This window comes from Hyla sarda, chromosome 3, assembly GCF_029499605.1.
Source record: "Hyla sarda isolate aHylSar1 chromosome 3, aHylSar1.hap1, whole genome shotgun sequence".
NCBI classification, from domain to species: domain Eukaryota; kingdom Metazoa; phylum Chordata; class Amphibia; order Anura; family Hylidae; genus Hyla; species Hyla sarda.
This window is the reverse complement of record NC_079191.1, coordinates 87740103-87761625: the sequence shown is the minus strand read 5'-3', so window position 1 is coordinate 87761625 and position 21523 is coordinate 87740103. Positions and strand designations below refer to the sequence as shown.

Here is a 21523-nt window from a genome sequence, read left to right as displayed (position 1 = left end):
TTTTTTTTTTGCTATTGCGCTCCTTATGGTAAATTAAAAATAATAAAGTTTTCTATGTTTTATTTGTGTTTAAATAAGCTGCCACTAGGTGTCTTCCTACTTGTCCAGAGCACATTTCCCCTTATCTCTTGCACAGACTTTGAACTCATGCTGGGTTAGCAGAAGTCCAAAATCAGGAAAGGCTGAGGGTGGTGTGTGCAGCCTTATCCAATCAGAGCTCATCTCACACACTGAACTGCTCTGGGCTGTGTGTAGCAGAGGAGGGAGGAAGTTCTCCCTGTATGGCTTCAGATGATGTCACACCTGCTGGGAATGCCCCTTCCAAGTCTGAATCTGACTGAGCAGAAAATACAGAGCAATATCAAGGTAGAAAACTAAAAATAATAAATAAATAATAAAAATAAAGGCAGGGGGTGGTTTATCACGATGGCGGTAGTGAACTGGGAGGACTATAAAATTTAACAAGATCATGAGAGGTACTCTTTAAAGTGTTGCTATAATTTAACAAACAAAAACAAAAAACTTTTGACGTATCATAGAAACTTCAAACATTTTGATCAATAGGGGTTCTGGATGCTGAGACCTTCACCAATTTCTAGAACGAGAGGATAGAAGCACTCAGTTAAGTGCTTCTCTCTCAGTCTCTCTCCTCGCTGCATAAGAGAGGCTCCAGAGACTTTAATAGTCTCCCGCAGTGATGAGTGAGATGGTGAGAGAAGTTGGTTTTATCAGCTTATTTTAGCGATCGGTGGGTTATCACAGACAGGATGCAGGTGGATGCAGGTGGTTGTCGCAGAGCTTGTAGGTGAATTATCACAAAGAGGTTTAGGAGAATGTAACTTAATTGATATATGCACTATGGTAGGAAGAAACAAAGCAACGCTATCTTCAAGCAACAAATATGTAAATGATAAAAAAGGCGAGCTACACCACCCAAGAAGCTGCGCAAATCCAGGACCAGAATTCTCGTTATAAATGGTAACAAAAAACAAGTGTCCCAACGAGTTTGTCCACCCCCCCCCCTTTTCTTTTTTTAAATAACAAATGAAGTTGGGGTTTGTTAGGGGAAAGGATCAAACATTAGCATATAGAAGGATAACTGCAAATGATGCACATTATATATATATATATATATATATATATATATATATATATATATATATATATATATATATATATATATATATATATATAATCTATCTATCTATCTATCTATCTGGGATCAACCAATATTGATTTTTAGGGCAGATACCGATAATATGTCACCTTTCAGGCCGATAGCTGATAACTTATACTGATATTCCGGTATAAGTTATCGGCTATTTTGGCTTTAAATCAATGAATTGCAGCGGCTTTTGCCGGGCCAGAGACCGCCGCCGCCGCCACCCGCTTCTCTCCCCCTGTCTATCCTGGGGTCCAGAGTCTAACCACCACAGCTTCCCCATCGCCTCCCCCCATCCCCGGTGTTATAATTACCTGTTCCCGGGGCCCGCGCTACTTCTGGCTCCAGCGGCGTCCTGCGCTGTCACTCTCCGCACTGACGGTGACGTCGCGTTGGGGACGCCACTTGTCATTGCGCAGCGCACAGCAACAGCGCAGGAGCCAGAAGTAGCGCGGACCCCGGTAACAGGTAATTTTAACACCAGGGATGGGGGAGGTGATGGGGCAGCAGCGGCGGCAGTATGTGGCCAGAGAATAGGGAGGCAATGGGGCAGCAGTGGTGACGGTCGTCTCTGGCTGGGGCATTATCGACAAAGTAATTGCCGATACCCATAATGTCCAAAATCGTGAACAGCGGCCGATAAAATAGGCCAAACCGATAATCGGTCAATCCCTAATACATAAAAATTTATACCACGGCCCAGATTTGGACCACCCACTCAGATCCTCATGGTGTAAAGAAGGAGTGTACTGTGACACATGATGGGGTATTCTGATGGAGATTACTCCTCTTGCTCTGGTTGCCAAATATAGGGGGGGGAAACTCATTGGGATTTTTTTTTTTTTTTAATTTTTTTTTTAATTGCTTTATTTTTTACAAAATGGACATCCATATGACAATATGCATAAATTTGTATAAATGCTTTATTTAAAAGTACTTTGTTACGTTTTCTACCTGCCTTATTAGCTCAGCCTGATAGCCTTTTTCTGTAGTTATGTAAATTAGTTCACCTTAGCTGCTAGATACCTTTATTATTTGCATACTTGCTGCTCGAGGATAGTGTTATGTTTATTTTTGTCTTAGAGTATATCTATTAAAAGTTATGTTTTAGTTGAGCTTTTTGTGATTTTTCTGTGATAACTAGTGATTGTGAGGGTCTCAGCACCCAGACCCCGACTGATCAACACTTTTGACATTTTCATAGTAACACTTTAAAGGAGAACTGTATCAGTGTAGCATTTCTTCTTTTCCTTCCTCTGAATTGATACCCCATCACTTACAGGAGACATTTGAATTGGGGTATACGCCTCCAATCCTGCCAATAGCTGTATACTAAATAGTCCCCACCAAACAGACCAGCCACTCGTGCCTGTGTATGTGGTAGGCCTTGTGGGCTGTGCTAATCTACTGTCCCTAAAACAAACAAACAAAACAATCTGTCACATGTGTAAGGTTCTTTTTGATTCCATGTTTATGTCTGACAGATACCACTGAAAAGGTAAGTGATCTCAAAAGCGGTTTACTGCCAGTTAGAGAAATTTTAAGGTCACCACACCTTGCAGGCTATTATTGTATCCCTTCAGTATGTAAGGGCATTGCGGAATTACAATTTAAAAAGGTTTATACAGTTTAGCCCAATTCAGATTTATTCCGTGAGAAATGCACGTGCAGGACTAATCCCTGTGTGTACTAGTTACAGGACAACACATACAAAAACAATCGCCACCTGCTGCTGCCACATATATAGCCCCTTCATTTCAAGATCTGTAATCCCCACACTCCTCTAAATGTAGCAGCTAGTGTTCTCAGGTCAAGCAAACCCAAAAATGCACAGTTCCAGACAGAATGCTATTTCAAGAACAGACTTATCCTTTAGCCAATTATAGCATCTGCTGAGGACAATCTGATTAGCGAATTAACTGGCAGATAGTAGACCACAGCGGGAAAATAAACAAAGACCACACCATATTTCTATGCTATCAAAGGATCGGGATGACCACCACTTGGCAAAATGGCAATATGGAGGAAGCAATAGTTCAAACCTATGTTGTGATTTGCCCATCTACCTATAGGTCAGTGTTTCCCAACCAGTGTGCCTCCAGCTGTGGCAAAACTACAACTCCCAGCATGCCCGGACAGCCAACGGCTGTCCGGGCATGCTGGGAGTTGTAGTTTTGCCACAGCTGGAGGCACACTGGTTGGGAAACACTGACCTATAGAGACCTGAGAAAAACGAAAAATAAGTAGACCCTATGACTAAATAGCTGCCAACTGCAAAACAGACAGGAGCAACAGGAAGGGCCATAGAAAAAAAAAAGAAAAATAACTATGTAGCTGTAATAACTATATTAGACCACTAGAGGGGTGCCTAACACTCAAGAGAAAAAAATGCTGACAACAATGCAGTATACAGCCACTGGAGGGTGCAGAGCACCCATGAGAAGCTTTGCACTTTCATGGTGCGCTGGGGAGGGTGGGGCAGAGACGAAGTGTCCGTGGGATGACCCAGCCAGAGGGAAGTGGGCGGAGCTCATGCCCAAATGTACAGGCATTAGTTGCGGTCTAAATTTATACTACCCTCACGCTCCGGCCGTCCGATCTGAGTGACAGCCGGAAACTAAAGTTAAAAAAAAAAGGCGAGAAGGGGTTAACAGCACATACTTTATGCCCTGTGCCCCTTCATCGCGTAAGGAGGAACAGGTAGCGCCATGCTCCTGAACCCCCACCTGATAACGGAAAATAAAAGGAATGAAAAAACTATCTAGACATCCCTAAATATAAAACAAGAAAAAGACCAGGTCTGGAGAACTCCAGACCTGTGTCTGCCTCCTACTAACACTAAGCTAAAACTGATAATCTCACTTCCAGTGGACGGGTATATCCTGCCAGGGAGGAGACAATTTTTTTATTTTTCTTCTTCGTGTCAGTGCTTCCTAGTGGCCAGAGCATATACCCATCAGTAACTGTGTCCCCCAATGAAGAGCAACCGAGAAAGAAGCTTTAAAATAAAATAAAAAATAATGATCTCAACTCACCGCAACCTCTACAGCACATGGAAGGCCCCCTCTTTGTATCCATGGATGCATTTCTCCCAGTTCCTTCTTCTGTTCTTCTGTAAAACGAGGCTGAAGCTTCTGCATAGATTTCAGTCTGTTTCGATCCTCTTTCAGAACCACATCAGTCTCCCTATTAGGAAATTTAGGGATATCTAAATAAATTTTACAACAAGCTATAGTTACAGCTAACAAATCCTCACACACAATGTTTTATGTTCTGGAATAAAGTATCCTATAGAACATACAGGTCACCTATCACTCACACATACCTCGTGGTCATATACTTTCAATAGTTGTTGAACAAACAGCGATCTTCCCATACAAATAAACATTCACCACAGCTGAACATTCATGTGCTCTCAACGGAGTGAGGATTGGTAAGCTGCTGCCAGACAGCTCTGGAAACAGCTTATGTCTTTAAAAACAAAAGGGTTGGACAATTGAAACTGAACAGGCTCGATGATGCCCGGGGAAAGTCAGGAAGTCCCCATACACTTTTGACAGTGGACAGTCTGTGGATTTGGCAGACTTGACTACAATGTATGGCACCTGAAGACCAATTGTATTTGCTGTTTTTAGATACAGAGAAGACACTAAGATTATTATTATTATTTTTTTTCTTTACAGGGAACTGAGAAATGTTCTCGTTAGATAAACAATGGTTTTGGTGATGCTTTATCTCATTTATGGCCATCACATTTTGAAAAATATGGCATGTATTGCAAAGTGACCCCCCATTGATCCTACACTGCTAAAGAAGGCAATACAGTTGGCAATGAAATGAGCAGTAAATGAGGTAATGGCAGTTCTGGTTTAAGTGAGCTAATGGATATCTGTACATTGGAAAACGTAGAAATCTATTTGTACATATCACCCAGGCTTACCGTTGAGGGATTTGGTAGGTCATCATAACCTTTTCGTCTGCATTGGCCATTAAAAGCCACATGGGATCTTGCAGGACGTACTTCATAACAGACTCCCTGCTTCCAGATGTTGACCCTCTTGCTTTCTGATTGTTCTCTGAGGAGTCAACACTCGCAAAATACTTGCTGCTGTGACATGTCTGGCTGCTCCCTGCAAATACAAGCTGCTAATTAGAGCATCATAATGAAAATATACTGAAATACATAATCCCATTACACTGTAAAATGCTGTCTGCAAGGCAAACACTTTTCCTGCTACTGAGATCAACCCACCTGCTTGACTCCCAGATGTGCCATTTCCATTGGATCCTGAGGTTAGGGGTTCTGAAACTGCAGATGAACCCGAGCATGTCCCAGAATAGGCATCTTCTTGGAGAAGAATATCCATTAGGTCACTGCCGGTAGATACAGCACCACTAGTGTGTTTATTGATGGGAAATCCTGCCTGTGCTATAGGCTGAAGGATTAAAAAAAAAAAAAAAAAAAATGTAAAAGGTTATAAATCTGAGAACTACAAAGCAAAATATATAAAAAAAAATATACAGAAAAAAAGTGCAAAATTTTAAGTACCAAATTGGGGTCTTCACAGGGCTGAGGTATAAATGCACTGTTTACAGGACCTCCGACACCAGCACCACCCTCTGATCGATCAGCCTTCTGCGACTCTTCCAACTGCAACAAATTGAGCTGTAGGGGTGAGCTGCAACGGGACTGGAAAAGAGGGGGAGAGGGAGGATCCCGGGGGGTGGATGATCGTGAAATTCCTTCCTTTATCTTTTGTGAACTAGGAGGGGCTGGATATGAAAATGGCTGCACGGGGCAAGTGCTCTGCACTGACTGAGGAACACAGGATGGCTGAGGAACAGGGAAGCCATGCTGTGCAGGAGTAAATACAGGTTGGGGAACAGAGAAGGTGGGAGTTGATGATGGAAATGTTGCTTGAGGAGTATAAAAAGGTGGAGGAATTGGAAAAGGATGTGAAGGTGCTGCCCCAGGGAAAACATTGGGTGGTAGATTAGGTGGACACATGTAGTTAGGCAGCATAAGTGCAACCATAGGTGTAAGTAAAGGGGCAGGGAAAGGCTGCATATTGGATGATGTTACATTAGGCATTGAAATAACATTATCATTTGGCACTGGAATTTGGGGAGAAGGAAAAACCGGCAAAGAATAAGCAGGCAACACTGGATAGGGTAGAGGAGGACAACTAGCATGGGAGGTGTCAGACTGAGACCAAGCTGTGGCATTAAGCCCCTGAAGAGGGCAGCGATGGGCCTGGGGTACACCAGAACTGCTGCTATCCCATGATTCTGGACGCAAACGTTTCACTTTAGACTTTCGTGTCTTTCCACTTTTCCTTCCAGCAGGATCAGCACCTTGTGGAGCATGAGACCGCAGAGCTTTAAAGGGAAAGGAAACATTTTAGGAGAGGTTTCTCATTTTCACAATAAAAACATTCTAGCAAAAATCCAGTTTACTTTATAACCAGCACCATTCAAGCACCTACCTACTGGCTTCTCATGCATGTAGGTGTTGCACCGAGTCTGGAAGGCACTTAGCTTCTTCACATCCATGAAACCACTGAGAAAATTATTCTCCTCCTTCTGGGTGTGAGCTTCAAGTACTTCTTTGGTAAGCCCAAGATGTTTATAAGGCTCCTTTTCAGTGTTTCCTGGTGGAATCGGTGGAATTTCTGAATGGGACTGCCCATCCTCCAATTCTATGCAGAAACAAAAGTAGACAAGTAGTTATGATATCTAATAGATTTGGTCTGGGTGAAAAGATGCTCAATGACTTTATATATATTTTGTCTTTCTTTCACACCAAATGATAAACAAGACAAGAACAAAAAAAAAAAAAATACTAACTGATTAAAAATAAATAAATAAAATTAATAAAAAAAAGTCACCCTACCATGTCTACAGCACAGAAAAAAAAATTAAAGGGGTACTCTGAAAATATCTTTTAATCCCTTTATGCTGCAAATTTCCTGGACTTCCTGTTTCTGAGACCAGAGATGTCCCACTGTGCTCAGCTAATCGCCAGTTGCAGCATTGTCCCTCCTTGGCAGAACGGCAGTGTGATGTATACAGCATGGGTACCAGGAAGAAGGACGGGCCTGGGCTCAATATATCACACTGCTGCTCAGCCAATCACCGGCTGAGGTCAGGTATGAGCTGAAAACCTTCTTCCTGCTTCTGGGGTCTGAGAAATGACACTGCACATACTTGACCTCAGCCGGTGATTGGCTGAGCAGCAGTGGGATATATTGAGCCCAGGCCCGGCCTTCTTCCTGGTGCCCATGCTGTATACATCACACTGCCATTCTTCCAAGAAGGGACAACGCTGCAACTGGCCATTAGCTGAGAACAGTGGGACGTCTCTGGTCTCAGAAACAGGAAGACTGGCACCACAGGGAGGGAGAATGATATCGGCGACATTGGGGGAGCTGCGGGAGGTAAGTTGAGATTTATTTATTTTTATTTGCGGCAGCCCAGGCATTTAGGGTTTAAAAATAAAAAATGTAATAAACTCACATGAGTACTCCTTAAATACAATATTAGTTTTATTACATTTTTTAGTTTACTGCAAATCACATAAGAATATGATACTGAAGTACTTACCAAAATCAACTGGTTCCAGAAAGTACTTCTATTTAAAAATCTTAAATCCTTCCAATACTTATCAGTTGCTGTATGCTCCACAGGAAGTTATTTTCTGTCTGACCACAGTGCTCTCTGCTGACACCTCTGTCAGTGTCAGGAACTGTCCAGAGCAGGAGAGGTTTGCTATGGGGATTTGCTCCTACTCTGGACAGTTCCTGACATGGACAGAGGTGTCAGAGAGCACTGTGGTCAGACTTAAAAGAAATTCAAAAAGAAAATAAACTTCCTCTGTAGCATACAGCAGCTTATAAGTACTGGAAGGATTTAAGATTTTTAAATCGAAGTAATTTACAAGTCTGTTTAACTTTCTGGCACCGGTTAATTTAAAAAAATATATATTTTCTCCACTGGCGTTACCCTTTAACAGTGCAGTCTACTGACTAAATAGTCCTTTTTGAGCAAAATTACATGGGGCAGTTATCAGCCAAACAGGTTAATGATCGCCCTGGGCAGTAGAACCAGTGATCAGCCAATACTTGGCTGATCACAAGATTTTAACCCACTGAAAAAAATTCTTGTTCACAAATGATCCAGCAATCATTTGTGCAGCCCTGCCTATGTAACAGGGCGTGAACGGTCTCCTAGATGTCTGTATCCTGCAGGAAGTCTCTGCAGAAAAGCTTTTACATATGTAAATCATTTCAATGAGGCGACCGGAGTGAAACTTTCGGTCCGGTCGGCTCATTTTTGCGCTGTATGCACTTTTACAACCGGACCTAAAACCGTGGTCGACCACAGTTTTAGGTCCAGGGAAAAAACGCATACGGCGCAAAAATGACCCGACCGGACCGAACGTTTCACTCAGGTCGGCTCATTGAAATTAATTACATATGGGAGCGCATACGAAGCCATATGGGAGTGCATGTTTTTAGCTCCCTCCTGCCGTATGAGCTCCCGTATGGCTGGGTTCACATCACGTTTTTGCCATACTGTTTTCAATCCGTTTTTCTAAAGAAAACTGTATGGCAAAAAAAAAACGATGGAACAGTATGGGAAAAAGTAAACCGCATGCGTTTTTAAACCGTATACTATTTTTAAAAGTGCATACAGTTCAGTTTGTTTTCATAAAAAAAAAAAAAAAAATTTATATATACACGTTAACTTTTAATGGGAGGGGTGTTGGGTAGGGATTTTAGGATGCAAATGCCCATGTGCAAAGTAAAAACCGTATACAGTTTCCCATATGGAACCGTATAGATGTGCATTTCCCATTGACATCCATGTTAAAAAAAAAAACTTATGCAGTTGCAGTATGGTTTTAAAACCGGAGACAAAATCATGGTCAACCACAGTTTTGACTCCGGTTTAAAAGCGTACTGCAATCACATACATTTTTTTTTTTTTTTTTTTTTTTTTTTTTAACATGGACGTCAATGGGAAACGCACATGTATATGATTCCAAAACTGTATACCGTTTTTAATTTGCACATGCGCATTTGCATCCTAAAGTCTCCACCCAACACCCCCTCCCATTAAAAATGGACAAAAGTTTCAAAAACGTATGTTTTAAAAAATATATAAAAACGGACGGAACTGTGCACTTTTAAAAACAGTATATGGTTTAAAAACACATACGGTTTACTTTTTCCCATACTGTTCCATCCGTTTTTTTTGCCATACGGTTTTCTTCAGAAAACCTGATTGAAAACAGTATGGCAAAAACTTGATGTTAACCTACATTAACTTGTCCCCTGAGTGAATGCACACTGCTGTTACATTTAGTTGCTCTTAGACTACCAAAGTAGTGGCGCATGTTCAACCATCGCTTCATTCACTTGGGGGATAAGATGCCTCTGTACTTGTGACTGGTGGGAGTACCAACAACTACATACTGCTCATTTATCCTTTGCATAGGTAATAAAATGCAGTCTTGGGATATCCCCTTTAAGTGGAATATGCACATTGAGCAGCCAGGCTTAAGCAACTGTCCCATGATTGTGTAGTGTGTATTAAAAATAATCCCATTTGTCAATAAACCTGTCAAATTAATATCTATATTATGTGGTGTAAAATCCATGAATCCTGCTAATAGATACCTGCTTCGGGTTGCAGTTTTTTGTCTCCCACGTGTACAATTGTGCTGCTGTAGCTGCAGTGGCTGGTAAGGGATACCACACTCTCAGCCTTGGCTATAGAAAGCTGTGTAATTGCAGCACTAGAAACAGGTAAAGATGCAAGGGATGGATGCGGTAGAGAACCTGGCACAGACTGGGATGTTCCTGGAATGGCAGCAGAGAGTGCTACTGGCTGATGGCGATGAGAAGTGCTTGGCACGGCAGATATAGGATTGATTGTAGAACTTTGACCATGACCAGGTACAGTCTGAGGGCTCTGAAAGCGGTTCTGGGGAAGTGAAGGCCGTTTGTGCGTCAACCCTGATAGATGTCGGTCATCTGGATCATGAAACATACAGGTAAGTGATAATACAGATATTTAACATAGAAACATAGAACGTGTCGGCAGATAAGAACCATTTGACCCATCTAGTCTGCTCAATAATCTGAATCCTGTCAATAGTCCCTGGCCCTATCTTATATGAAGGATAGCCTTATGCTTATCCCATGCATGTTTAAACTCCTTCACTGTATTTGTAGCGACCACTTCTGCAGGAAGATAAACAGAAATTGTAGCACATTTACATATTACACAAAGATCCTGTGCTTCTCAGCATACATATAAAACTAACAGGTCATCTTATGTGAGGGACAATAGGGACCCGCTAACCACAAGTGGCAGGGATGTGGATGGCAGGAAAGTTCCCTGACCATTATCCCCATGTTTAGGTGAACCAAATACATACATGAGTATGAAACAGGAAAGAGCAGAAAATTGTCAAAATCACCTTCTTGCATTCGGATGTGGTCATCAGACGCAGAAGATGTTGTGTTCCCAGATGACATAAGCCCGCGTTTATCAGACACCAAAACACTACAGCTCTCCAGGTATCTAAACCAATATAAATGGGAAAATACATTACTTAGGTTTTTTTTTAAATACATTTATTTTTGTCCAAAACTGATTTTGGACCTCCACATCATCAAAAAAGGATCACATAGATGGCACTGTATTTCTTGTTTCAGATATATATATCAGTTATATATCAGTTGTTAAAGATAAATAAATCTGTGTGAAGACATTATGTGACTGGGTCCGGAAGACAGTAGGGAAGAAACCTTATCTGCCTTCCTGATCAAATTGCATATACAATGGTAATTGGATATCCTCCCAACATAGTTCTTACATCATGAGAAGGAGTTAACTTTATAATGGAGTTGAAAGTAGTGGAGTCACCTACAGAGTTTTACATTTTTACATTCCTAGTAATGGAATAAGCTATGATCATAAAGGGCTGTAACTCTTCTGGTTGTCTCATAAAATATTAACTCTGTAAGATCACCCAAAATGAAGCAAACTTTCGTTTAGATTCATTTATATACATGCTCCTGGGTCTAAATATATCTGTGACATACTTGTTATGGCGCCCCTGGTGTTTCTAGTGTGGATTCTTATTGAGTGGCCTGTACAACAGCATGAATCAAATCACTACTCAAGACAGAACTGGGATACTGAGCACGTGTAACCACCAGAACTGGACACATTAGGTGGATGCTCTTGATGGGAATCAAAAGAACACCAGGGGGTGGCAGAATGAGAATGTGAGAGCAATATCTAGATCAGTGTTTCCCAACCAGGGTGCTTCCAGCTGTTAAACTACAAAAATGTAGTTTCTGGGCATCATGGGAATTTTTGTTTTGCAACCATTGAAGTCACCCTGGTTGGGAAACCCTGATCTGATCTAGATACAATAGCATTTTTAAATGTTTCCAATGGAAAAATGTTACATTTTGCATGACTTACCAGTGTAAAAGCTGCGTGACGTCATTGTCACATGCTTCTCCATAGGGTTCCAATTATAGACAGGATCTCTGTCTAGCTGCATAAGGATGCATTCACACCATGTTTTGGCAATACGACAGCCGGATGCGGTGGGATAATTTGACTTACCATAACCCTGCTGGACCCCAGTCACTTTCTGACTCCATCCAGCTAATTAAGGTGAATGGGGTATGGCATGGGTTTGTCAGAGATACAGCAGTGGACGTTTTTTTTAATTCTCTTGCCGGATCCGGCTGTTATATTGCCAAAAGGTGGTGTGAATGCATCCTAAGACGGGGGCAGAATCTAACGCTACTCGCATTCTGTAAATGGCTGATTACTGTAACATGTCCATCAATAAAGGAAAAAATAAAAAAAAACATTAAAATTATTTATTTGTGCAACAACCTATTTCAGTGTGTTATCCAGTGTGTTCAGGAAAGTCTCAATGTCTAATCAAAGACAAACAATCTCAAGGTATATTCACTTAATGCATTACACGTGTTCCCACCTGATAACACTGTCCAGGCAATTTATTTGTTGGTAGGAGTAGGGGGGCTGCTTTGCTGGTAGTTGTTCATTCTGAGGGGGGCAGGCAGCAATTCCTGAAACTTCACTATTGATGTCTTTACTGCAACCATTCCCACTATGGCTGGCACCTGAGAGAAAAGCAAGAATAATCCAACTCAGTAACTAAATGCACTACATCTTGATCTTTGCAGCATATTCTGAAAAGTTACCTGAAAAAACAGGTTTTAAATGGAAACTGTCATCACCATATTGTCCAGACCACAAGTCATCAGGGCGTCCCTGATGGCTTCTTCTTGCCCCTCTGGCCTTGATTAATACAGCTATATATACACCCAAACAGGGAGAGATCTACCAATCAAGGTTGATGGGACAGAACAAAGCTACCAGGCGGCCGTGCCCAATGATTTGTGGTCTGAACAGTATGGAAGTAATGACAGGTTCCCTATAAGTTCTTTTTGGTAGTATTGTCCATTTAATTGCTACCACGTTCCAATGTATTGTGTTCAGCTCTAAAGAGTCTATTTCTTCAGTTTCTTCAGAATATTTCATTGGCTCAGTTAAAAAAAAAAAAAAAAAATTATTAGCTTATGCTTTTCTTCTCGAACACAGAATCATTTAAAGGGGTTGTATAAAATTAGAAATAACATGGCTGTTTATGTCAGAAATTGCAGCACACCGATCCATTAGTTAGGCATGGTATTACAGCTAAGAACGAATTGAGTGAAAAGAGCTGAAATGTATTACTGCATTCATCTTATACACAAGAGTGGTGCACTTTCTGGTAAAAAAAAAAAAGTGGTCATGTATGTCTACTCTCACAAACGTTCTCTGGTAGTCCGCGTAGTACGCACAATAAAATGGTACAAAAAAAATTAAAAACAAAAAAACAAAAAACATGCCCCCATTTATGGCAGGTTTGTGTTACAAGTCTTGTAGTTCGGTGGTCCCACTACAGGACTCGCCTGCATATGTTCCATGAAAAGTCTGAAGTCGATAAGACCCCTTTTAATAAACAAGACATCTTATTCCTCATCCAAAGGGACCCCCGCAATCTCTCATGCAGCACCACCTATCATCAGCCTCACGGGAGCGAAGATCGCTCCGTGTCTGATGACTCATGATCACGGGGCCGAACTATCGTGATGTCATGGCTCCGCCCCCCCTTGTGACATCATGCCACGCCCCCTCAATGCAAGCCTATGGGAGGGAGCATGATGGCCACTATGGCCCCTCTCATAGACTTGCATTGAGGGGGCGGGCGTGACGTCACAAGGGGGCCGTGCCGTGAAGTCAAGATATTTCAGCCCCGTGATCGTTAGTCATCAGACACGCTATGAGAAAGATTTTACGGTGCGTACAAAAATCTTCTTTTCTCAGTCGATTTTCATTGGGGGACACCTTACTGATGGGATGTACCAAAGCAGTTCCCCTAGGGTGGGAAAAACAACCACCAGAGAAAAGGAATCAGTCCCGAGACTGAACTCCCGTGTTCACAAGGCCTGCGGACGAGCCCCCCCAGGCGGAGACACACTAGGCCCAGAAATTGAACTCCCGGAAGACCTCCCATCCAAGGAGATGGACTAGGATGCCAAAGGAAAGGGCTATCCTCTGTGGAGACCCAAGACACCCGGGTCATATAGGGAGACAAGAAACCACAGGAAACAAAGAGATGGAATCCTGCTCTGGAGAAGCCCGGAGCATGAGAACAAGGACCTGAACAGCCGCAGACCCAAGAACCCCTGTCCCAGGGGCCCGCCATGAGCACCCAGAAGGCAAAATAGCAATACTGGTGCAATGCAGATAACCTGAACACCCCTCCAACTCTGGAGGACCTGGACCCCGAAGGAAGAAAGGAGCGGCAAACACCCTGAAAAGGGGGGCATCTCTGATACTGGAGAGACCGACAAGTAAACTGGAGATGTAGAGAGTCACCTGGAAGACGAACCCCTGAAGAGTAAGGAAAACAGATGTCTGCGAAAAACTCTAGGCGACAAACTTCCATAAAGAAGTGCAGAACAGAAAGACCGCCCGATTAATGGGATCGCGGAGGAGTCTGGGCCGGATCACTACACATGCCCAAGACTTAAACCATCACATAGGCCCCAGAAACCGAAAGAGCCACCAGAAAAGGTACTCCACAGCCTCCTAGGACAACGTCCAAGCCAAGGAGACCAACCAGTCCTAGACCCCGGTGGTCCAAGCAGACCAGAGCACTCTGAAGAAACATCCCGCCAGAATGGGAACGGAGGAAGAAACAAATGAGAACCTAGCTGGGATTCTCAGGGTCTGGGCACAGGAAGGATGACTCCAGAAGACTGAAGTCTGTGCAGTACAACTGACACAGACAAAAAGGGAAAAAAACACACCCTTCCAGGGAGAATGTACAAGCTCCTCAACAGAGGAAAAAAGCCAAGCTGCGTGAGCAGTAGTAGATAACCAAAAAGCAGAAAGAGAGCCAGGCTGCAATGGTGGACAGCGAGCACACAAGCCTCAGCAAAAAAAAAAACAAAGGGCCCTACCAGATACTCCACCTATATAGTGGAGACAGCGAGATGGCATCATCTTGGCGGCAGAAAAAAATAAAAAATAAATAAAAATCAACAAAATAGTCCCTTCAGAGGAGGGAAAACAAGGGAAAACAAAGGTGGTCAAGATGAAAACTTAAGAACAGACCCATGCCAAACATCCTGATCCCCGTATCCCCTGTGGAAAGGAGATTGGCAAGGTGTGCCAGGCACAGTAGGAGCAGGAAAATGCTGCCCCACAGCTACGGAACAAGTACTGGGTGGACGGAGCCCCCAGGCCCCAACGGCAACTAACCTTGTCCGGAGGAGCCACCTTGTGTCCCCAGAGGGATCGGAATCCTGTGCACTGGGCTGGACAAGACATGTTCAGAGCAGTTCCAGAGAGTGACGAATAGGTGCCTGAGTCACCCCGGAGAGAAACCCCAGAAAACACACCTGGAGGCATAGGGAGGGCCTGAACTGACTGTCGCCCCAGCAGGCCCCGTGTCAGAACAGAAGTGCTCAACCGCCACAGAACTACGGAAACATTACCAGAAGCCCCGAGGCACACCCCACCAAACAAAAGGAAGGTGGGCCCTACACCTACAGTGCAGTCCTAGCATAAGTAGGAACACAGAAATGGGTACCCTACAATAGCAGTGGGGTACTAAAACTGTGGACAGAAAATAACCACAGACATCCAAGGGACCAGAAGGAAGGGAGGTATGCCTCTAGCAGACCAACAGTGCAACCTAAGAAAGGACAACAGAGTGATGCTGCTGTTGCTGAAAAAGTCTCTGGGACTTGCAGAAAAAAAGCCCACACCCCATCTCCTAATGGCGCCATTATGAAGAAAGAATGTGGAGCAGGCAAAATGCAGACAGTGTGTCTTACAGGTAGAAAGGGTCCCAAGAACCCACAGGTACACACTCTGCAGAACTACACTTGAAAAAGACACCGAACTGCAGCCGCAGCAGAAACTGGGGAGGTGACCAGGTGGATTAGAACCCCATGCAGAAAGACAGTCTAGTTATGTGGCAAAGGGACTGTGGCCACGCCAGGTCCCGCACATGGAAACACACCATGAAGTGAGATACCAGCCTGTAGACCGAGAAGCAGGCAGCAGAGAGGGAACTTGCCAAGTAGGTAATCCTTTAAACCAGTATGTGGAGCAATGGGTAAGGCCCATGGGTAACATGGGGAGATTCACTCGAAACTATACCATGGTAGTGGGTAACCTGAACTACCGTCCACAGGGTGAAAATGTATGGTAGTTGACCCAACACAGTAAGTCATGCGGAAACCTGTCTGGTAGGCAGGTATAGGATTCCTGAGCACCCAGGGTCACTCCAATCAACCTCCATCAAAAGCGGGGTACTGGAGTGAAGCCTAACCAAAGGGCTACCCCGGTGGTGTAGGAACCCCAACAGACGAAGATTGTCCAGCTGGAATTAATCCTGAATACTTGCAGGGACCCTGCTTCAGATCCCTCACCCAGCAGTGAAGGTACAGGGAAACCTGGCTACTTCAGCGGCAGCCCAGAGGTCAGAGACCGATGGCGGCGGAACCAGTGTAGACAACAGTTTGACTGAACAAGAACACCCCAGGAATCTGGCGAAAAGGGAAAAAAAGCGATAACTGTGCCCCTTTGGTATAGGTGGGAGGGCAGGGAGAGCGAAAAACCCTGCCCCTTGGGAAATATAGGGAGGCAGAGGAGCCACAGAATGCATCCCTGACATCCCGTATAGGGTCTCTGGTATACGCAGGGTCAGTTCTACGTATACCGCGCACAGAAGAGGGGTACTGGAACTCCAGTCGCAAATACATCAGCCGTGCGCTGTGTGACAGGCGGCAGAAGAAAAAATGCAGACAACTGTCTGGCTTACTAGTGAGGTGAGGTTCCGGGACATCAGTCGCAGATACAACAGCCGTGAGATGTGCGACAGGCAGTGTAGTAAACCAAGCAGACCGCTGTTTTGCTTACTGGTATGGAACCATAGAGAACAGTGAGTCATTCTGTTGGACGCCTCACAGTAGTGAGGTACCAGAAGACCAGACACAGATACACCAGCCGTGTGATGTGTAACAGATGGTGTATGAAACCATGCAGACCACTGTCTGGCTTAGTGGTATGGGTCCATAGAAGACAACGAGAAACTTCATCGGCACCTCGCACAGCAGTGGGGTACCGGAATCCAGTAGATAATGGGACACTCTGATGCTTCACAAGTAGAGAGGTACCGGAACGCCAGATGCAGATACAGCAGCCGTTTGACGTATAACAAGCGGTGTAGGCAACATGCAGACCACTGCCTCGCTTAGTGGTATGGGTCCATAGTAGACAACGATTCATCCCATCGGCACCTCGCCCAGTAGTGAGGCACCGGATCTCCAGCCACAACATCATCAGTCGTTTGACGTATGACCGGTAGTGTAGGCAACCATGCAGACCACTGTCTAGCTTACTGGTATGGGTCTATAGTAGAATGGGACGCTCCGTCGGACACCTCCAACAGTAGTGAGGTACCGGGACTGCAGCCGCAGATACAGCAGCCGATGATGTATGACAGGCGGTGTATCGGGCCCTCGCACCAGTGGGGTACCGAGTGTGAGCCGCAGACGCGGCAGCCATGAAATGAGGAGCAGGCGAGACTACTGTCTGGCATAATGATATCAGGTCTAATCCATGCCATGCAGGAATATTTCCCTGAGGACAGTGTGCTGGATGAGGGGATCCATAGCACTAGCCGCGTATGCAATAGCCTGTGGAGAAGGGAAACCCACAGCATGACATGCCAAGAACACCCCTAAAATAGATGGCTAGCAGACCTGACCGACGAAGAACCTTGAAAGAAACCGGAGCATGCGCCAGGAACGCAAAATAACTTGCTCATTGTATGGCACTCAGTGGTAGAAGGGAACATATGGCTGGAACATGACCCCTCGACTCCAAGGGAACTTGAGTCTCTGGTAACAACCACGGCAGTTTTCATGTGAGCAACAATGTTTCATGAAGTGAGCAACAATAGAAATCACACTGTAATACAAGTGTTGGCCTCAAGAGGGAGCCAAATACCACCAAATGGTCTGAGTGAGAAATATGTACTTTTTTTTTAATATGCTTTAAAATATAAAATAAATGTGATATTATACATTAAAATATGGACTCCAGCCTTCCACAATAACTTGGAAGGGGACATTGGGTGCAGGGCACCCCGCAAAGTGCTGCCCATAAGCGGCAGACAGTAAGCCCCTGGAGGAGAGGCGGCTCATAGTGTGCTATAAGTGCCTGCTAAGCCGCCACTCCGGGGCAATAGCTGGCCGAACCGAGAGCTCCCGCCGGGCTGCCGCCGCAGGAGTCAAGTACCGTTGCGCATGCCGATCCCCGCAACGGGGAAGGAGGGCGGGACAATAACCTCCAGCAGAGCGCGAGCCAGAGAGGAGGAGCTCTGATCTCCCGACTCGCGTGCTGAATCAGGGAAGAGAAGAAGGGCGGAGCTATCCACCGTAGCGCTGGGACAGAGAAATCAGAAAGGAGGCCATGTGCCGCCAGGGACCTGGCCTCCCGGTGGCGGAAATTGTACAGCTCCCGCTGTATACCGCTGTCGGGCAGCGCACAGTGCTAACCGCACCTGCACTCGCACAGTGCGGTCGGCACCTGTACAGAGAAATAGCCGTCAAGAAGGAACTGCCAGGCTGTTCAGAAGGGAGTCGGCACAAACTCCTGTGCTCCACAGGACCTAGTATGTATAAAACAAAGCTTCCCCCAGGGGACCTGAGGGACCCCCAATATGAAACCCCAGTAAAGGACAGAGTCCCATAGGTAGAGGGAGGGAAGAAAAGGGGGAGGGGGGATATATACTCACCTGTCTTCTTATACTCACCTAAGATGTCTTCAGCCAGTCTTATGGATACCTGCATCACATCATGCTGCTACAGTCCAAGACAAGCAGGGAAAATAGGGTTACCTGGACCCAAGGTGCGACCCAAAAGGTGCTGGCCGTTGGCAGGAAGGGGTTAACGGTGCACTTGTATGTTATGTCCCATGCCCCTTAGCCGCATGTTGGCGGGAGGGGGTTAACGGTGCATTTGTATTTTATGTCCCGTGTCCCTTAGCCACATATGGGGGGGGTGGAACAGGTAGTGCCATGTTCCTGAACACCCACCTGAAAAAAAAAAGGAAACATAACAGAGTAAATAATCTAACTAAACAGCCCTTACTAGAAAATAATAAAAAAAAGACCAGGTCTGGTGAGCTCCCAGACCTGTGTCTTGCCTCCTAGCTGACACTAGTTAAAACTTGTTACTTCACTGCAGGTGGGCGGGTATATCCTGCCAGGGAGGAGACGACTTTTTTCTTCTAGTGTCAGCGCCTCCTAGTGGCAAGAGCATATACCCATCAGTAAGGTGTCCCCCAATGAAGAGCGACCAAGAAAATATGAAATAAACTGGTTGTTGGAACGTGACAATGCTATTCTGTTAGTAGTAAAATTAAAATTCAGGTGGGAGACCCTTTCCATCACGTGTCATTTCTCTTACCTGCTTCCGGGCTGCCCTCACTGCTCTGGTGACCTTTCATTTCCAGACTGCTAGAGTTCAGGTCTTTTGATCTACGACTTTGATGTGTTCCCTGCAAGAACAATGGAAGGGGTTACATAAAGCACAATTCTATGTATCAATAACTGCATGAATAGAGTAACCAGAAGAATCAATTCACACTAGGTTCCATATGTAAAAATGTGCAAGGAAAAAAAACCATTTAAAAAAAGAAGGAGCTATTCACTATGGTTATAATTAAGAGCAGAAAATACATTACAAAGTTTCCCCAAAACATAAGTTGACCAACTATTTGGTAGAAAATTGATTGATCCTCTGTATTCTATTGGGTAGATCATTGGATGATTTCTTTCATATCTATTTATAACAGCATGGCACTACTTTTCTTACATGTCCCTGTATTTACTAACATTACATGTTCGGAGTATCTGTTTGCAGGAGACTGTCGTTTTTAACTATTCTGCATATAATACACAGACAGCACTGCATATAGTTCTGCACTCTAACCAGGAATCTTCGGATGGCTACATGCTGTCATATGCATTATACAAGAGTAATGATTCAGGCTATATGTAGACAGACCACACAGCTAACATGCTGCATCCACGCATTACATGTATTATTCAAGGATGCAGAGTCAGATCCCGAACACCCACTCAGGAGAACACAGCATCATCCACTTCAAAATAGCACACCCCTCTCGTGGTGACGCACAGAGTCTGTGCTATGCTTCCAAAAAACATTGCCATTCTTCAGGACTGACGCACATTCATGCAGGTGGGCTGCTCACACACTGTCTATCATATATATAGATTATACTACATGCTGTCACTGGGAACGGAGCCCATAATCCATGGCTATCTGCCCACACAAGGTGGGTGGGAAGACTGAACAGATTGGGGAAGCACGAGGAGGAGGGGTGCAGCAGCAACAAAGTAGGACTCAGCCAGAGAGCCTCTAGATTACGGTGCTCTACATGATTACATATTGTCCCTGGGAAGAGAACAAACTCTTTATACTGATTTATATTCTAAGAGAAAGCATTAAAGGCTGATCAGGAGAGGGAAATTACATTGCATATGCATGAGGACAAGTAAATGGAATGGATTGGTAGGTGACAGATTGGACGTGAGGGTGAAGGGTGAATAAATTAGGGGAATAAGGAAATAATGTGGAGGGAGGATAGGTCAATGTCACAGTCAAGCCACTCATTCCACTTACACGTTTCTCTTTTATGTCCTCATTGAGATTCCCATTGCTGTCACTAGATGAGGCTCCACTCATTGGGTTTTCATGGGATCCATTGCTGCCCAAACTCCCATATCCACTAGAGCCACTGTTATGGACAGGCTGAAGGGAGACATAAGAGAATACATTAAGCAGCTCCTCTATACATGAAGCAGGCTGTAGATTCACTCACAGTTCAGTCCTACAAAACATATTGAACACAAGTGAGCAAAAAAACCTGCAGAAAAAAAAAAAAAAAAAAAAAAAAAAAATAAAACAGAAATACAGTATCCTTCCTCTTCTTATTACAGCCTGCAAATGGACCCAAGACCGATGTAAAATAGCAGCATCTCTGTCAGGAGTAGACAGCTGACCATGGCAATTCTGAATTCCTACAACTGTAGGTTTTCCTTGGAAAACACTTTTTAAAAGTAAATAAAATGTCTAAAGAATTACAGCTCCTGGTATATGGGAACATTTCTGTTAAAATGATTTATACACTGCACTCCTCAAGAGATTTATATTCCATCTAACCAGAAAACATGTATTCAGATACTTTCAAATACAAGCTGGTGATTGAAAACTGTACTGAAAAAAAAATAAAATAAAAAAATAAAATAAAAAAAAGTATATTCATAGGAACGGGATCTACCACACAAAGCAGTGGGTGGTTCATTTCTACTTTTTCATGGCACCTTTCTGAAAAGGGTCATTTGTAATTTGAGGAATATTGGTATATAGGCAAGGTCTATTGTCTGTTGGTAACCACGCCCCCTGACGAAGATCGGGAGAGTGAAACGTACATTGGGGTTCACACGCACCCCTGGGTGAGAATCTTTTCATAATAAAAACTGTGAGTGATCTGGTTTCTTTTGATAGGTTTCCCTTCCCTTTTTTCAGGTTGCATGGTTTGTTTAGGTTACTTTTGCCATTATGTTCATACTGATTCTTATGTCTCTTTGTATTTCATTCCATGCACATGCTACCCTATCATAGCCAGGAGTGGGATTTTTTGCAAACC

The 21523-nt window shown here is 44.0% G+C and overlaps 1 protein-coding gene across 4 annotated transcripts in view; it reads right to left on the bottom strand.

The window, feature by feature from the left end:
• PER2 (period circadian regulator 2) overlaps positions 1-21523 on the bottom strand; it is an 82691-nt gene that overhangs the window by 1561 nt on the left and 59607 nt on the right. For all 4 annotated transcript variants that reach the window (XM_056564545.1, XM_056564546.1, XM_056564547.1 and 1 more), the window contains 10 exons: positions 20497-20625; positions 19258-19348; positions 12195-12342; positions 10650-10753; positions 9844-10200; positions 6649-6861; positions 5712-6541; positions 5415-5598; positions 5103-5292; positions 4198-4348 (listed from right to left, as the gene is read on the bottom strand). In XM_056564545.1, the coding sequence (XP_056420520.1) occupies positions 4198-4348; positions 5103-5292; positions 5415-5598; positions 5712-6541; positions 6649-6861; positions 9844-10200; positions 10650-10753; positions 12195-12342; positions 19258-19348; positions 20497-20625 (2397 nt within the window). The remainder of the gene's footprint in view (positions 1-4197; positions 4349-5102; positions 5293-5414; positions 5599-5711; positions 6542-6648; positions 6862-9843; positions 10201-10649; positions 10754-12194; positions 12343-19257; positions 19349-20496; positions 20626-21523) is intronic.